This window comes from Silene latifolia, chromosome 3 (assembly GCF_048544455.1).
Source record: "Silene latifolia isolate original U9 population chromosome 3, ASM4854445v1, whole genome shotgun sequence".
Classification (NCBI taxonomy): domain Eukaryota; kingdom Viridiplantae; phylum Streptophyta; class Magnoliopsida; order Caryophyllales; family Caryophyllaceae; genus Silene; species Silene latifolia.
In genome coordinates, this window is record NC_133528.1 from 10,150,643 (window position 1) to 10,168,887 (window position 18,245).

At 36.7% G+C, this 18,245-nt stretch overlaps 1 protein-coding gene across 2 annotated transcripts; it reads left to right on the plus strand.

Annotated features, from left to right (window-relative positions):
• Positions 1-7,893: 7,893 nt before the first annotated feature.
• On the plus strand, positions 7,894-17,555 carry LOC141647164 (wall-associated receptor kinase-like 2). Of its 2 annotated transcripts, XM_074455254.1 has the most exons (5): positions 7,894-7,982; positions 9,662-9,771; positions 13,981-14,363; positions 14,880-14,996; positions 16,025-17,555. In XM_074455254.1, the coding sequence occupies exons 3-5, from the start codon at positions 13,988-13,990 to the stop codon at positions 17,251-17,253; spliced, it is 1,722 nt and encodes a 573-aa protein (XP_074311355.1). In that variant the 5' UTR covers positions 7,894-7,982; positions 9,662-9,771; positions 13,981-13,987; the 3' UTR covers positions 17,254-17,555. The 2 variants fall into 2 exon arrangements, with proteins under 2 accessions (XP_074311355.1, XP_074311354.1); XM_074455253.1 differs by lacking the exons at positions 7,894-7,982; positions 9,662-9,771 and having other exon boundaries at positions 13,380-14,363.
• The last annotated feature ends 690 nt before the right edge of the window (positions 17,556-18,245 follow it).

An 18,245-nucleotide genomic window follows, 5' to 3' on the forward strand; every position in this document is an offset into this window, starting at 1 on the left:
TTGATTTTCTCCATCCTTTCTGCTGGTTCGCATTTGTTTCTGTGATCAACGCGGTAGGGTTGAAGTGATCGTCTTGAAGTATAATGGTAATGATCTCATCCTGCGCGGCTCTAACAAATCGTTCTTCTCCAAATAGTAGACTAACAGCTTGTTCGTCCAAGCAAGATGCTTGACGAGCTTTGACGGTAGGAACCGTTTCTGGAGGAATGAGTAGCAATCGTGAAAGATCTCGATTCCGGCTAGCTTCCTTCCGAGATAATGCCAAGGTTCAGGAAATCAGTGAAAGAGTTCTTGATCTCCTTCCCTAATGAAGTATCCATTTAGAGTAGGGAGATAGGGTCGCATTTGGACTCCTACGTGCTTACGGTTTTGAACTTGAGCGAGCATCTCGAGAACTTCCTCTTTAGTGGGTTTGTATCCTAGTCCAAGTGGTATTCTTTTTTAGTTGCCTTCCTTGTAGGGTGCGAAGGTGTTTCTTCGGGTAGGGTTCAAAGGCATCCCAGGGAAGTATCCCTGGGATTTGAGTATGTGGTTGACCACCAAGTTTGAGTAGGGATCGTAGTATAGGGGTGCCAACTCACTTTCTATGACACTTATGCTTTGAAAACCCCCAAGCTCATACACTGGATCTGCAAGGACTTGATTATTTGACTTCTTTTCGATTATAGCCTTGATGGGTGACGAAGTGATCATCACTACTTTGCCATTTAGTGGAATTTTGATCTTTTGGTGAAGGGTGGATGTTACCGCTTTGGAAGCGTGAATCCAAGGTCTTCCCAGGAGTATGTTGAAGGAAGCTTCAATGTCTACTATTTGGAAGTTAACCTTTCGCTCAATTGGCCCTGTGACTATGGTTAGGTTAACGAGTCCTACTACCTTTCGTCGTGTACCATCATATGCGCGAACACCTTGATTGGTAGGGGTCCAATCCGACTCTTTCATGCCTAGTTTGTATGCCGTTTTAAGGGGTATGACGTTGACCGCAGAGCCATCATCTACCAAGGTCATTGGCACGTTTTTCTTTAAGCAAACGACAGTGATATAAAGAGGTAAGTTGTGACTAGCGCCGAAGGGTGGCAAATCTTCATCTGAGAAAGTAATAGGATTACTTAGCTTCGGTGATTCTTGGAAGACCAAGTTGACTACGTCGTCGGGTGTGGAGTTATGTGCTATATTTAGTTTGGCCAAAGCTTGCAGTAAAGCTTGGCGATGTGGGAATGAACTCGCTACTAATTGCCAGACTGAAAGATCAGCCTTCGTCTTCTGTAATTGCTTGAGCAAATGATCAGTGGTGTCATCTTCGTTATCATTTGGTGTGATAACATTGGTTGGACCATTTTGAGTAGTACTTTGATATGGACGCCCTGAACGAGTTAGGTGGTCCACATCTTGGTTTTCACCATTTTGGACTACTTCCTTTACTAGGGAATGTTCAATGAGATACTCGTCTTCATCGTCATCGGCCCATACTCCATTGATTGTAGTTAGTTCCCTCATTCTCATGATCTCGTCCTCTAATCGTGTGATTTGGTTGACTAGCTTATCAACTACGGCGATTATTTCTCGCATAGTAGTATTTTGAGAAAAGATTAGTGGCGCATGTTCTTTAGGTGTCGCATTGGGGTCATGTAGAGTTGTCACCACATTTTCCAATTCCCAAACTTGTCTATCCACACTCTTTGCCCACGCGATGAAGTCGGCAATGGTAGGGGAAATGGTAGAGTAGAACCCTTCATTCTCGATCGCGTGGATCTCATCTTCGACTGGAGAGATGAGGTGTGAACAATCTAAGGTGGATTCTTCACTTGTGATCACTAGAATTCCAAGAGGATTCTGAGTGTTGTTGGGCTTACCTCCCGGCGGTATTGGTAGTCGACCATCCTCAATCATGTCTTGAAGCACATTTCTCAACTTGTAGCATTTTTCTGTGTCGTGTCCCTTACCCCTATGATATTCGCAGCATAAGTTCTCGTCCCAGAACTTGGACTTCCTTTCAGGTTCGGGTGTAGGTCCTATGGGCTGGAGTTCGCCTTGTTTCATTAACCTTTTTAGAGCATTGGAGTAAGTGTCCCCAAGATTTGTAAATTTCCTTGGTGGGGTACTCTTCTTGGATGGTTCAAGGAGCTTAACTTCATCGGTCATGCTAGTAGAGCCGTAAGAACGACTTGTTGAGCCTTGATATCCTCGACCTACCGTTTTGGACAAGAGCCCTTTACGGATGTCATCTTCGATCCTTGTTCCCAGTATGGTCAAGTCTTTGAAAGTTTTGATGTTTTGGTATCTCAAATGATTTGCATAGATGGGCTTTAGGTTGTCCACGAATTTCTCCACAAGGGTAACTTCATCCGGGCGTTCAACTAGTTGGGTACTAGTCTTCCTCCACCTACTTAGGAAGTTGGTGAAACCTTCTTTGTCATTTTGGGTAAGAACCTCTAAAGTGCGCATGTTAACTTGGATTTCGGCGTTATCCGCATATTGCTTGGCAAACTCGATCGCGGCGTCTTCCCAAGTAGCGATCTTCTTGTGTTCTAGAGTGTAGAACCATTGCTTTGGGATGGTGTCAAGAGATGAAGGAAAGATCCTTAAGAACATCTCGGGTTTGATGCCTTTGATAGACATGTAGTCCTTGAAAGCACGGATGTGGTTCAAAGGGTTTTCGTGGCCCTTGAATTTAGGGATATCCGTCATGTTGAAGTTGGTTGGAAACTTGGAACTCACGGCCTCATATTTGCGATTATTCTCCCTATAAATGTCATCCCCCTTAAGATACATCAATTGTTCTTCAAAGTATTGGAGTCGTTTTTCAGCTGCAGTCACACCTATGGGAGGGTTTTCGTCCCTGAAGTCATTCACGAAGTCATCAACGACTTCACTTTCTCGAGGAGGAATCCTCGTTTCTACGGTATATATTCGGCCTTCGATGGTGTCAAGGCGATCATACACTTGGTCTTGAGTAACTTGGAGTTGAGCTAGCGCGGCTATGATTCGATCATTACCATCCTGGAGTTGATCAAAGTTCACGTCGCTTGTTTCAGGCATCTTGGAAACTGGATAAGATATCGACGACGAATCAAAACACGATTGACCACTCTAGCACACTTACTAAGAAAGAAATGTTTTGACTCGTGAAGTGGGTGTGTGCCACTTGTGTCAGTGAGTTTTGAAGAAAAGACAAGGTTTGAAAAATGTTGGTTCTAGTCAACTATAGTGCAGTTGTAGGAGTAGACTCGAAGTGAGGTTTTGAAATGGGCTTAGGCCCGAAATTTGACTCGACAAAAGGACAGAGTTTCGACTTGGTTTTGCGCTAATTGTTGGCCGAAATTTACAGTTTAAAGAAGGATTTTGATTTTACAAAAATCGTCATGGTTTCGTTTAGAAATGGTGATCACGTAAGGTACAAACATTCATACAAGCATTATAACGGGATGCTGAGTGCATTTAAAAGGGTTTTGGTTTAAAGGGAGGGTTGCCATACCGAACAATCAAACCCGAAGTCTGTGGAGAGTCTCGTACCAAGCAAGAGTAAGGCCGATTCCTAGTCCATTTCCTCAAGTAGTGAAGGTCCTTGATACAAACAAGAGTAAGCATCATGGTATGGATGACGTCAATCGCTATCTATCCTTAGGCCCAAATAAGAATTAAGACCGTTTAGACGGGACGATTGGTCAAATGGGTTGGGTTGGGCCTAGGAAGGCCGAATAAACGATCTAGGAAGACCGAGTTATGAAAACCGACAATTGTCTTGTACAAACTATTCTCTAACCTTGTTCAAGTTTCACCCTTGGCTACACGTAAGTGTATTATCCCCAGCGGAGTCGCCAAACTGTGGACACGGGCCCACGGGGGCGCTTGGGAGGAGAACAAGCGTTTACATTTTGTGGAGTCGCCACCAATTTTTATGGGAAATTGGAATCGTTCGAATACCTCGTGTCATGTCAAGACACAAAGTAGAGACATGAACACCAAGAACTCGTTACCCTTATCATTATATGTCTAGAATGACTCTCGTGGATGCCAATGAACACGGATGTTCACAGAGATCTGGAGTAAGGAGTGAGGGTGCGTATTAGGAAGCTCTTTTGATCGAACACCTAATCCCGCCCGCCTCGATAGCGGCCTCTACTAATTATTAGGGAAGTTGTCTATACTCGATATATTGTCGATTATATGCATGCAATGCAACATCCAAGTTTTAATCCTAACATGTGAGAATTAACTAAGTCGTTGAACAATTAATTTAGCAAACAATTGGGTCGAAGTAGGATTTAATGTTAATTGCATGTGAAGGCATTCAAGCAATAAAAGAAATACAATAATTATAAATTACAATAATGAAAATTACAATAATTACATTGGGTTAAATTGATTCATGTCGAAAATATCTTTAAAACGGATAATTTGAGAAAGAAAGAATAAAAGAATTAACGAACAGAAATTAGGCGATAATATGATTAATAGTTAATTAATACGTAACTAATTGTACTAGGTCAAGGCAATAACGGAGTTCAGAGACAGAAGTCATCCTGGAACAGGCGCAGCAGGAACTGCGCCCTTTGGAAGAGGCGCAACAGTTGCTGCGTCTGTTCCAAGGGTGAGTTCTGGCTGTGAAGCCGGAACTGCAAATCGTTAATATTAATTGGTGAATTTAAGGATTAATTATGATATATACTCGGATGAAAGTGATTAAATAGGTTAATTACATGCGATTAAGGTTATAAAAGCGATAAAGCACGGACAAAACGAATGCGCGTGAATTAATTACATGATTAATGATATTAATTACAAATTAACAAACTAACCAAGCTAATTAGGTTAAACGATGGATTAATGACGGATATATGATGAATATGACAATGAATAGGTGAGAATATATCAACGGATGAATTCCAGAGATTCAATATGGGTAAATCGAATCTCTAAAACCCGAATTGAGTTTAATGACGAAAACCCGCAAATATGAATTACTTGGGATTTAAGTCGGAATTTATGATGGATTATACGTATTAATGATGATAAACAATATACATGTGAAATTATTATGATATCATATCAAAGAACTGACGAAAACAAATAAAAGCAAATAACGAGCGAATTTACAGAGGACGAAGGAAGAAGAAAGGAAACAGGAACTGCGGCAGCCTCACGAAGAGGCGCAGCAGGTGCTGCGTCCCTTTGAAGAGACGCAGCACCTCCTGCGTCCCTTCGAAGAGGCGCAGCAGTTGCTGCGTCCTTTCTCGACGGTCATCTTCTGGTAATCCGTAAAAAGGGTTTTAAAGCATGGTTTTGTAAATCGGTTTTAAGAAGTATTCTCGACATAAACCTTACATTAATGATACAATAAGTAAAGAACAATAAATAAAATAAGGATTATATACCCTCACACTTACATGTTGACGAAACGAGATGAACTAAGTTTACGATTAGTGATGCTCGACGCGAATGTAACGAAAGTGCCCTCGTAAGAGGAAAACGAATAGATTAATTAAGTTGATTGTTGTGTAGTTGGTCAAATTGGTCGGTCATGCAAACGAGGCTGGTACTCAGAAGGATCCGAGCTTACGTGGAAGAATGTTCAAGCACGTAGACGCCAAAAAGTAAGAACGTGGACTTAGAATGCAAAGGGAGAAGAGAAGGGCGGACACTCGCGTGAGAAATATGAGGAGCGAAGGCTCCTATTTATACTAATCACGTGAAGGAGTAGGGTTTTCGGAGAGACTTTGGAAGTGAATCTCGAAAAGATATGAAAAAGATACGAAAAACACGCAGAAAAGGACCTGGGAAGAGGCGCAGCAGTCACTGCGTCTCTTGGAAGAGGCGCATCACCTGCTGCGTCTGTTCCCAAGTGGTTTCCTCCTGCGAAAGAAAGATTTCCGTGTTTGGTTTATGAAATAACGGATTAATCTTATTTTCCTTAATATTTTGTGTGAATATTACGGGAAATTCTTTACCAAAGATTAAAAGATTGTGAAATATGGAATAGAAATATCCGGAACATTCCAGAACATTCTGACTTGGGATTTTGCGGTTATCAGAAAATGAAGACGGTTTTAGGCCCGGACTCCAAATGTACTCTAATTACTGTCAAAACGACCGTATCGGCGCGTAAATGACATTTAAGAGGCAGACATCAGTATTTGAGCAATCACTTGACGATAAACTTACGAACTGTCACAAATCGTTCCGCGTACCAAACATGCGGCCAATCATCACCGGGTGGTTTGTGGGAGGTGCAGAAATGAGGTATCTACACTCTCCCATTCCAGCCACCGCCTTACCACTACCCTTCCCGACAACTGTCAGACCCACCGGACCCACTCAGGCGCCGCCGTCGACCTGCCTCAAACGCCCACCCATACCCGCCTATGCCCACTTCTAGACCTTCCCTTACCACCATGTCGCCCCCTCCCCCACTACCGCCACCACCTCTGCCAATCCGACGCCATTCCTTGACGCCCCACCCCGCGCCGCCACCGTCGACCACATGCCGCGCCCACCCCAGCCATCCCAACCATCAATTCTTGATGAAACCTTAATTTTAAAATTTAGCCTAATTGGATTTGTAATTAGTTCAATTGAATACAAAAATTTGATATATTGTAAACAAAATTACAATAGTTACTTGTTTAATGTATGAATTAAGTGAATAATTGATGAATTTGGTAGGATTTTGATTAATTTATGGGAGGAAGAGAATAATAAAAGAGAACAGGGATAAACTAGTAAAAATCAATACTATATATTAAATCCAGAAACCAAGTGACTTCCATGTAATTAAAGAAAGTTATACAAATTAATTATACTATATAGTTTTAAATCACCAGCACCGTGTGATGGACCCGATTAAGGGATCTCAATGCAAATATTATATAGTTTGGGTTAAAATTAAATTATATAGAAGCTTGATAATTTTCCTAAATATTTGTAAGAGAAAAACATGGTCAATTTCCTTAAAATAAAATAATTAATTAAGATGATCAATTTTAAGGAGACTAAAAGAAAGAAGATGTTTGGTAATTTTCCTAAATATTTATAGAAGACTAGAAGATGGTCAATTTCCTTAAAATAAAATAATTAATTAGTATAAACATGTACACTTATTCTATTAATTATTATCATCATAAATTATATATTAAATTTAAAATTATATATTAAATTTAAAATCTATGCAATTTTATTACACTTTATAGTTTATTAGATGTATAGAGATGTTAATTATTTAACATACAAAAATGTAATATAAGTAGGCTTATAAATAATTCAAATTAGATTACATAATATATAATATTGCATAATTGGTTCGATTTGATTTAATGCATATATGTAATATATTTATATAAATATATTATCAGCGAGATTAGTGAAAGTGGTAGAAACAACAACGGGAGTAGTGAAATAATCAATATTAATGCGGCAATAGTAAAAGTAACAATAATTACGGCGGGAGTAGTGAAATTATCAATATTAATGCGGCAGTAGTGACAGTAACAATAATTACGGAGGGAGTAGTGAAAGTAACAATGATTACGGACAAATAGTGAAATGTTATTACTATTGCTTCATTAATAAGAGTAAAATATTAATAGCGGGAGTAGTGAATTTGTCTCAAATTTTATTTCATCGTAATTTTAGGACATGTCATAGGAAAATATATTAATGATAAATTTATGGGTTATACAACTTTAAGTAATTTTATTTAATGAAAAAAAAAATTAATGGTAAGTAGAGGTAGCCCGGCGAAGCCGGGCACCAATACTAGTTGTACATATATGAGCAACTAGGTATTATAAAGCTCCAAATGATGTATACAACTAGTTGTATAGTCTACTACGAGTAATTGTCAAGTTGGAGCTTTGATCGACTCGATTATAACAGAAAATTCAGTTCCCCTTTTGTGAGTAAAAGTCGACCGATGGAACTTTCAACAATGGCGAATAATCAATCAAAGTTATACAATTCTTGCTCAAATTATACGTAAAGACAAGGTCAGTTACCTTCTTTATCTCAATTACGAAACTTACTTTTGAAAATTCAATATGCATGTCATTTTTGATTGAATATATGTTGTCATTTTCCCTAATTCCAATTTTAATTCAATTATTCAACTTAATGGATTACTAATTTGACGCGTTGTATGATATTGATTCTGGAAAATTGTTGTCTCAATTAATTTTAGGGTTTTATTAGTTTTTATATGAGATGTTGATAATTGTCATTTTAGGTTAATTGCAGTAATTGCCAATTTTTTGTAATTCAAATTTTAATTTAATTGAAGAGTTGAATTCTTGAAAATATACTCTATCGGTTCCAATCAGGGACCTTGTAATCATAGTAGTATAAAAACAACATGATGCATTGATTTATGTTGTTTCTCCAATCAACATTTTTGGGCAACTAAAAGAAGGGCAATTGTTATGATAAATGAGTTTTCTATTATATAAAGGGTTATGATAAATACAACCCATTAAGTTGTATTTAAGCAACTAAAAGAAGAAATAAATAGTTAATATATGCATTAATTGCATTGATTTATGTGTAATTTACTCTATAATTTCTAAATTAATACCAAATATAGAAGGGTATTAAATGTTTAAACTATTATAAATATATTTCTTAAATAATTAAATATAATATTTACATATTCAACGAAAAATGCGAACCAATTTTGTATAAACATAAATTTGTTCATCTAACTTTTCATTGTAACATCATTAACAATTCTCATATTATGAACATTTTTCGTCAAAATAAAAAAAATAAAAAAAGTGATTTTCAATAATATTAAAATATTTAATTAGCAAATTTTATTCTTAAAAATAAGATATGTGATTAATTGCATATTAAGAGAAACATATGGGGTTGATTTGCTACATTTAGAAGTTAATGGGCTTGATTGCACATAGTATCAAACTTATGAGGGTGATTCGCATAAGGGATTTGAGATCCTTCTAACTACAAGAAAATATAATTCTCCGGGTATTATCAATATTCAATCCGTGTCATTGTAGATGTATACTATCCGTCTAAAGCTATAGACGGATTATTGGCCCTCTCACAAAATGAAAGTGAGATTATCCATTTCCCACCCACTTGCACTATTCACTCCCATTTTATAAAAAGGACACTATCTATCTATAGTTTTAAATGGATGTTGCCGGTATAAAATGAGAATTTGTACCATTATATATGCCTTAATTACATAGCCAAGACCCAAACCCAACTCAAGCCAAGTTCAAATCACAAACAACTCGTACAAAAATATCATAGGGGCCAAACTCGACCCTCCTCAAGTTCGCACAAATAAGACTATATACATCTAGATGTATATGAGCATGGTACATCTAAGACAAATCTAATTGAGGTTATATGCAATCTTTTCGAGCTTTAAAATTTTTAAGTTATATTTTAATTTTTTAGACTTCAAAATTAAAATCTAATTGAAGTTATATGTACTACTTTTCAGTTTCATTATAATATATTTAGTTTAAATTTTGTATAAAGACGTTCAAATTCTTTCCAATAAAGCTCATAAAATGTACATACAAACTCAAATGCTTTATTATAAAGTTCCAAATCTACAACCAAATGTATACATATACAACTAGTTGTATAGTCTACTAGGAGTAATTGTCAAGTTAGAGCTTTGATGACTCGATTATAACAGAAAATTCAGTTCCCCTTTTGTGAGTAAAAGTCGACCGATGGAACTTTCAACAATGGCGAATAATCAATCAAAGTTATACAATTCTTGCTCAAATTATACGTAAAGACAAGGTCAGTTACCTTCTTTATCTCAATTACGAAACTTACTTTTGAAAATTCAATATGCATGTCATTTTTGATTGAATATATGTTGTCATTTTCCCTAATTCCAATTTTAATTCAATTATTCAACTTAATGGATTACTAATTTGACGCGTTGTATGATATTGATTCTGGAAAATTGTTGTCTCAATTAATTTTAGGGTTTTATTAGTTTTTATATGAGATGATGAGAATTGTCATTTTAGGTTAATTGCTGTAATTGCCAAATTTTTGTAATTCAAATTTTAATTTAATTGAAGAGTTGTATTCTTGAAAATTTACTCTATCGGTTCCAATCAGGGACCTTGTAATCATAGTATAAAAGTTCTGTACTCTGTATCTCATACTATGTAAGTGGGTATTTCGTCTAACAGAGACCAACTGCTCAAAGTAAACCTTTGATTTGTATAAGTCAAGCAATGAAAACAATAATAATTTTGGGTGGGGTTTGGAGCTTTTGCCATACCTTATCCTTTCCATTGACTGACCTTTCAAAGTTACAAGCCCTTCTCACTGGGTTAATACTCTTCAACATTCAATGCTCAAATTCGATTCGATTTATATTCAATACGGAGTATTCAGTTGTCATTTACTTTTAACTTTCGTTTTAATTCACTGACTTGATTACTACATAATTTTTATGTGTTGCATGAGATTGATTTTGAACAATCGTCTTCTTAATCACTATTAAGTATTAATTTATTGGATTTTCCTCACATGTGCCCTGAACTATTTAGTTTTGAAAGTTGCACCCTTTCTGTGAGAAAATAACATTGATTGATTATAACTCTCGGTTAGGAGTTCAGTCTTTACTCTTTAGAGTGTACGATTGTAGATATTGTTAGAGATATGGTGTATGAAGTACTTTATCGTAATAGGAGATTATCATATAACATTAAAAATAGATGGATACTAGCATATTATTTCATATACCATATCCTCCAACAGATATCCTTAAGTTGATTTTTTGTTAGAACTTTTTGTTAGATGATAATGAATTATTAGCTCAATTATTAATGGCTTAGTCGTGCAGTATGTGTAGGTCAGATGAGAGTTTAAGTTGACCTGGAGGAACGTATTTTGTTGAAACATTTTAGGCTCAGACATGACGGTACAAGTGTTCAATATCTCGTATTTTGTTGAAACATTCTAGATTAAGGGATACATTTTAGGCTCAGACATGGTTGTGAGTGGATTCAACCACATGACGGTACAAGTGTTCAATATCTCGTATTGTCATTCTGCACTTTGTGGCTCACCTTTAGCGGAAAAGGACTCCGGATAAGTCTCCGTATATTTAAAATTGTAATAGCCGATGCTTATATTATCGCCTTATCATTTGAGTTAGGAGAGAATATTTGGAGAATAAAACTAAGACGATGCTTATATTATTGCCTTATCAGTAAGCTTTGCCTGGATTTAATCATCCTATATGCTTGTGTATTTTCAGAGCAAAAATCCCAGCTTTCATTTGTATGATACTTAGCTTTTGTTGGGTAATGTAATTACCAGCACAATGATCAAAGTTGTCTGTCAAATTATAAGTAGCTTGTTTGGTTTGCAATTTGAGTGTTGTTACTTTTATTGAGGCCCTCTTGTCTCTTGCGTTGCAAACAGTCGTTTGGATAGTATCCTTGTAATCACGAATTTTTTTCCAAAATGGGGTTTAATAACAAACATTTTAACAAAATGGGGCGACTTTGAAACTAATTACCAAAAATGGGTCCACGTAGGCTTGGTTTTGGCGGTGTTAGGGTCGGGATTAAGATCGCTCACCAGGAGAGCGACTTGAGGTCAAACCGCCGTGCGGCTGAGCGACTTAGCAGGAAAAAAAAAGAAAAAGAAATACAGAAGGAGAAGTTGATAGGAATCGAACCCGCAATCTGAAATCATACCCTTCACACCCCTAACCATAATGCCCAGCATAATGTATTGACTCATTATGGTAATTAAAATACATATTTAATGCTTACTCACTATGGTAATTAAAATAAATATTTAATGCTAAGAGTATTTAATAGCTGTTTGGGATTTGAAGAGTAATTACTAATTATAAAGTTTAAGCACTAAACTTTAACATGTTAATTTGCTTGTATTAGTGGTTAGCTTCAACAAGATAAGTGTTTGGTTTCTTGAACATCATGTGTTCAATTCCGCTTAACAGCTTTTTTTTTTTTTTTTTTTTTTTTTTTTTTTTTTTGCAAAGACCCAAATCATTTGTGGGGAGGGCGATTTGAGCTGAAATCGCTCACTCCCTAAGCGACTTGCCTTGAAGTACCATACTTAGGTTTGAGTGGACTTTAAGTGAGACTTTGGGTAAGGTCGTTGAGCGGGAGAGCGACTTGAATCCGAGCCTAGCTTCGGTGATGACGTGGACCCATTTTGGGTAAATACTTTCAAACTCAACTCATTTCGTTAATTTGTTTGTATTTGACCCCATTTTTGAAAAAAATTCTGTAATCACAGTATAAAAGTAGAGTGTGGCTAGGCTCCTTACTCTGTATATGAAATGATAATGATTTTGTCATTTTAGGTTAATTGCAGTAATTGTCATTTTTTTTTGTAATTTTAGAGTTGGATTCTTGAGAATTGTTACTCCCTCGGTTACATTCATTTTGTATTCATTATGAACAGTATTTTAATCAAAAATAAGAAAAGATTAAGACATAGAGAGTAGTGTTTTATTCATTATTAGGGTTGTAAATATCAATTCGAGATGATGATAGCAGAAGTCCGATTTTAGCTTAGTTGGTAGAGCTGAGGACTGTAGTTGTTTCATCAGATAATCCTTAGATCACTGGTTCGAATCCGGCAGTTCGAATTTTTAATGCATTTTCTTAGGGTTTGTGTATTTAGCCATTAATTAATGGAGTTTAGATGATTAGTGAAGCAAGTCAAGTATTAGCTCAATAATTTATTGCTTAATTGTCTAATATGTGTCGTAACCGATGTTACTCAGACTCGTTTAGAAGTATCCGACACGGGTATGTGTCTAAGTGTCGGACTCGGCTATTTTTATGAAAAATATGCATATTTTGGTTAAAAATGAGGTGTCTGAGTGTCGAGTGTTGGAGTAACATAGGTTGTAACTGCAGTTTAGGAGGTTTTAAGTTTCCAAGTACGTCTGTTTTCTGTATGGAACGTATTTAGTCGAATTCTAGCTTAAGGAATAAATTTTAGGCTAGGTTATGAATGTCACTATGTCAGTTGGCTCAACCTTTATGTGTTCAACACCTCTTCTCGTCATTCTGTGTTTTGTGGCCGCCCTTTAACTGAAAAGGACTCGGCTTGACTCTTGAGATTAGGCAAGTAGCTTGACTCTTGAGATTTGGCAAGTAGCTTGAATTGCTACTTAGTAGATTGAAGGAGTGGCCTATAATCATTGAATTTGTGACTATTTTGGAATTTGAAAGAGGAGAAATTATTAGTAAATTTCGTGTAGAACTAATAATTTTGTATGCTGATATGTTTTTAAGTAACAAAAAAGGCACAGTGATTTGATTTAAGTCAAGTTAAATTATTGGTAGCTTGCTTCGCAGTTTCGTTACTGTTACTTTCATTGAGGTCCTTGCTTTGCCAAAAGATGAATAGGAGTACAAAAGAATAGCACAGCACGGTCAATGATGGCTGGCTGAAATATATAACCAGTAAACAAAGATGGGACAGTTATTTAGATAGTACCCTTGAATTAATTAACAGTATATAAGTAGTCTGTGTGTGGTTAAGTTCTGTACTCTATTATTTGATCGAAAAAATACAAAAAATGGTGTCGTGGTTCTCACTAATGGTTCAGCTGTTGCTAGTGCTAAGAATAGCAGTTGGTTTCAATATTTCGAAGCCTAACTGTGTTGATCATTGCGGTGATGTTAAGATTCCATATCCGTTTGGCATTGGTGCCGATTGTTACTATAACCGATCATACGAGATTACTTGCAATACGCCGTTTGGTTCCTCAAAACCATTCTTACGTCAGTTCAATCTTGAGGTGCTAAATATCATCGGGCCGGAAACTGGGAACTTTAGTCATGGAAATACCCATGTACTCATAGTAAGCCTGCCACGTAAAAATATCTGTGAAAGTAGTGGCGTTAAGAAAATCATTAGCTACGACTTGAAAGGTAGTTCATATCTTTTCTCGGCGGAGTACAATAATTTAATGATGGAGGGTTGTGAAAGCAGAGCTGTAATGAAGAGTCAGAATGGGAAAATCTTGGCTTCGTGTGCTTCAGTTTGTGTCAGTGATGATTTCAACATGATTGGAAAGAAGTGCAGTGGCGATGGATGCTGCACAGCCTCAATTTTGGGGGGTGATTTTGATTATTTTGAGATAGATGTTTTCAAACAACAAACGAATTCCAACTCTTGCAATGCATCAGTAGCCTTGATTGCCGTTGACATCGTAACCGAGTCATTATCTAGTTTGGCTACTTTCCCTACAGCATTAATATGGCAGAATTCATTATTTCCGCCTCCATTATGTGATGGTGGTCTCCTGGCAAACAGCATTTGCTCGTGTCCGGAATTTTATGAAGGAAACCCCTATCTTCCCAATGGATGCCAAGGTAAATACTCTCTACATCCCATCTTTATGTAAGATATAACTTGTATTGCATCGTTTTTCCTTTCTATTTCAACATTCAACTTCTTAATTTTATTCTCCCTTAATAATCTCTTTCAATTTCCACCACCACTTAACAGCCGCCCCCACCACCCACACTGTCCCACCGTCGGCCAGACTCGTCGGTCGGAACCCACCCCCACCGTCGGCAGGATCCCCCAAACCCGCCACACATCCCACGGACCTCAGTCTAACCCACCCAGAACTGTGCCACCACCTCGCCATTCAGATGCTCTTGTCATTGAGAAATTCCCGTCATTCAGATGCTCTTATTCAACCCAAATTTTAATTCATCAAACCTAGATTATACAACCATGAGTTTTGATACCATATTAACTTTTATATTGGTTTGCAATAAATGGTATTTAGTTGAGTCCTCACATTATGATACTATCCCTAGCACAAGGTAATCTTATTGTACCTCATTTTTATCCGTCAATTTAAATATTTGTTTTTCCAGTGGTGCAAGAATGTCAGAGCTGCAAAACCCGTTGCAGTATCAGCTTCAATTACACGGGACATTTTGACTACTATCATTGCGAGAAGCATTTACTGTTCAGGCGAGCTTCTTTTCTTGGTATGTACATCGGATGTTATCAGCCAATATGTTGTGCTATACTCTGTACTAGTGTTAACCTGCTCAAATTGCACGGGAATATTTTGAAAATAATTCGTTAAATCGAGATTACAAATGTACGCAAAATAATAAGCATATTTATATCATTATTATTAATCAAATTATAAGGTACATTGAAATAAGTCGTCGACTTTATAATTTGATCTCTTGTTGAATAATGGTGTTTTCCTATATATTTGTAGTTTCTACAGTATTGCAGGTAGTTTAAACTTTAAAGTAGTGGATGTTATGCTCCTTACTTTCGTTTTTTATAATTAAAAATTGTCGAAAATTTGTGAGGCTAGCGATTTTATGTGAGGATATGTGCACAAACACTACCATACATACAACCTGTTGTACCACCATAACAAATCTAACCGAGCTTATGTGTATTTTTTTCGAGGTTTTATAATTTTTGTTTTATATTTAAATTTTTTGATGTTAAAATTAAAATCTAACTGAGCTTATATACTATAAAAGCTCAATTAGATCTTTACTACTCCCTTCTTTGGATTTGGTCTATCAACTACTTGGATTTTAACTGACGGAGTACAAAATATATGTGACCATGACACTTGGATTTGAACTGACGGAGTAATGTTTTATTGTTTTTCATTCCCTGAAAAGCCAAACTTCGTACATTTGAGTTAATCTGAAAAGCTCAATTAGATCTTTACTACTCCCTTATTTGGATTAGAACTGGCTATCAACTACTTCGTACATAGGTTTGTTAAACTGGAGGATCATTGTTGTCTCGATTTTCGTATGAGTTGCTTCAAAACCTCGCCCTATCTTGATGCCACTAGTCTTGTATGTTGACCATACACCATAATACCATTGCACTTGTGATGCTTAACATGACTTTCAAATGCTCTTTGTAAAATCGTCACATCATCCCATTCCTACAAAACAACATACCAAAGTCAACTGACTCACTAAACTGTCTGTTTTTCGTAGTCATGTTGACGCTTTTGCTATGATATTTTCAGCCTTCTTCATTGGCGTGGGAGTTGTGCTATTGGCCCTAGGTTCCTATTGGCTTTATAGATTTGTGAAACGGAAAAGAGAGATTAAGCTAAAAGCCAAGCACTTCAAGCGAAATGGTGGATTACTACTGGAACTCCAAATGTCTTCTGATGAGGGTGTTGCCGAGACGACCAAAGTTTTTACTGTCACTGAGCTAGAGAAGGCTACCGACAATTTCAATGACAACAGAATACTCGGCCAAGGAGGGCAGGGAATGGTGTACAAAGGGATGTTAATGGATGGAAAGATCGTAGCCATTAAGACAGCTAAAAAGGTTGACGAGAGCCAGGTCGAACAATTTATCAATGAAGTGGTAATTCTTTCTCAGATTAACCATCGAAATGTTGTCAGATTACTAGGATGTTGTTTGGAGACAGAAGTCCCTATCCTTGTCTATGAGTTCATCCCAAATGGAACTCTTTATGAGCTTATACATGATCAAGGTCAAGAATTCCATCTGAACTGGAAAATGCGATTACAAATTGCAGCAGAATCAGCCGGAGCAGTTGCATATTTGCATTCATCTTCATCTGCTCCTATATACCACAGAGACATAAAGTCGACCAATATACTTCTAGATGAGAAGTATCGAGCAAAAGTTTCTGATTTTGGGACCTCTAAGGCCATTAACATCGATCAAACTCACGTGACTACTGTCGTTCTTGGAACATATGGGTATATGGATCCCGAGTACTTTCAGTCAAATCAATTCACCGAGAAAAGTGATGTTTATAGTTTTGGCGTAGTCCTAGTAGAGCTCATAACAGGCAAGAAGCCGATATGTCCCACAGGAAATGGAGGATGGATAAACCTGTCCACCGAGTTCCTTACAGAGATGGAAGAGGATCGTGTGTTGGATATGCTAGATGCCCGAATTATACACGAGGGCAAGGAAGACGAGTTTATGGCTATCGCTGAAATTGCCAGAAAATGTCTGAATATGAACGGGAAACAACGGCCTACAATGAAAGAAATTTCAGTCCACTTAGACGGGATTAGATCCTCACATATTCCTATTATAAGAGAACTTGGACATGTAAACAGTAATCAAGATGTCACAGAGGTGATGATATATGCAGATGATGTTCCTTTTGGTAATGGTGTGTTTTCTTTGGAAGTTGATCCTCCAGCTTGCTCTATCGAGGATCAACTGCTCATGGCTACGAAGTACTTCATTGCGAATGTAGTTTGATCAAGCAATGTACGTATATATTACTTCTGAAGATGGGCATTTGTTGTGAGTTGTGACCGCTTCATGGACTTCAGAGTTCGAACACTTACCCGTATTCCGTATAGGGGTGTACGGAATCGTGATTGGATTCTTGGTATGACGACGTATATCTGCTACTGTTTGAAATGTCCATTTTGTAATATTGATGTTTTGAAGTATATTACTGTCTCATACAATTGTTTTTGTTATTCCATGGTCAACAAAGTGTGAAATTCAAACAATTAGATGTGAACACTCTCTCAAGCAAAAAGATCCATTTAGTATGTTGAAGGTTTTATCTTAAAATTACTCCAATAATTCGTATATTGTAATAGGCGGCCATCCCTATAAAAGGTCGCGTCCAATGGAAGCTACTCGAGTTTTGTCCACTCGACCTCAACGAGAGACTAGGTGCTCCATCGGACCTCGAAAGTCATGTATGTCTGTTAGGGTCTTCTCCCATCAAATTGAATTAAGCTTAAGTAAAGCTTCATTATTCACTTTAATTTGAACTAAGATATCAAATTATAACCTTTGAACTTATCCAAGTTTGAGCTTAATAAATTAAATTAATTATTGAAATGTATGTGACTAAATAAAAGATGAATGATTAACATTCTTTTCCGCCTTAGCAAGAAATTAATATATTTAAATTACTTAATTAATTAATAAAAGTTAAATATTTTTTCGACTAATAATAAGTCTAGATTTTGTAAACTACTTGCATAAAAAAATATTGAAATTAAACAATTATTAACTTAATTAATTATATACTCTCTCCGATCTAGACTAAATGTACATGGACCCACTTTTCCCACTCACAATAAAGGAGATGTTGAGTCCATGTTACCTATCTGTATGGGGAGAGTACTAAATAAGAATTTTACTAAAAGTAGAGATCGTAAGTCTTTGACTCAAAGCACACATTATTAGTTTGATGCTAGATCCTTTCCTTATTATATGTGCATTTTTTA

Coding starts and splice junctions, on each gene's coding strand:
- LOC141647164 (XM_074455253.1), top strand. CDS start 13,565: ATGGTGTCGTGGTTCTCACTAATGGTTCAGCTGTTGCTAGTGCTAAGA. Junction 14,364..14,879: donor TCTTCCCAATGGATGCCAAG/GTAAATACTCTC, acceptor TTGTTTTTCCAG/TGGTGCAAGAATGTCAGAGC. Junction 14,997..16,024: donor CAGGCGAGCTTCTTTTCTTG/GTATGTACATCG, acceptor TGATATTTTCAG/CCTTCTTCATTGGCGTGGGA.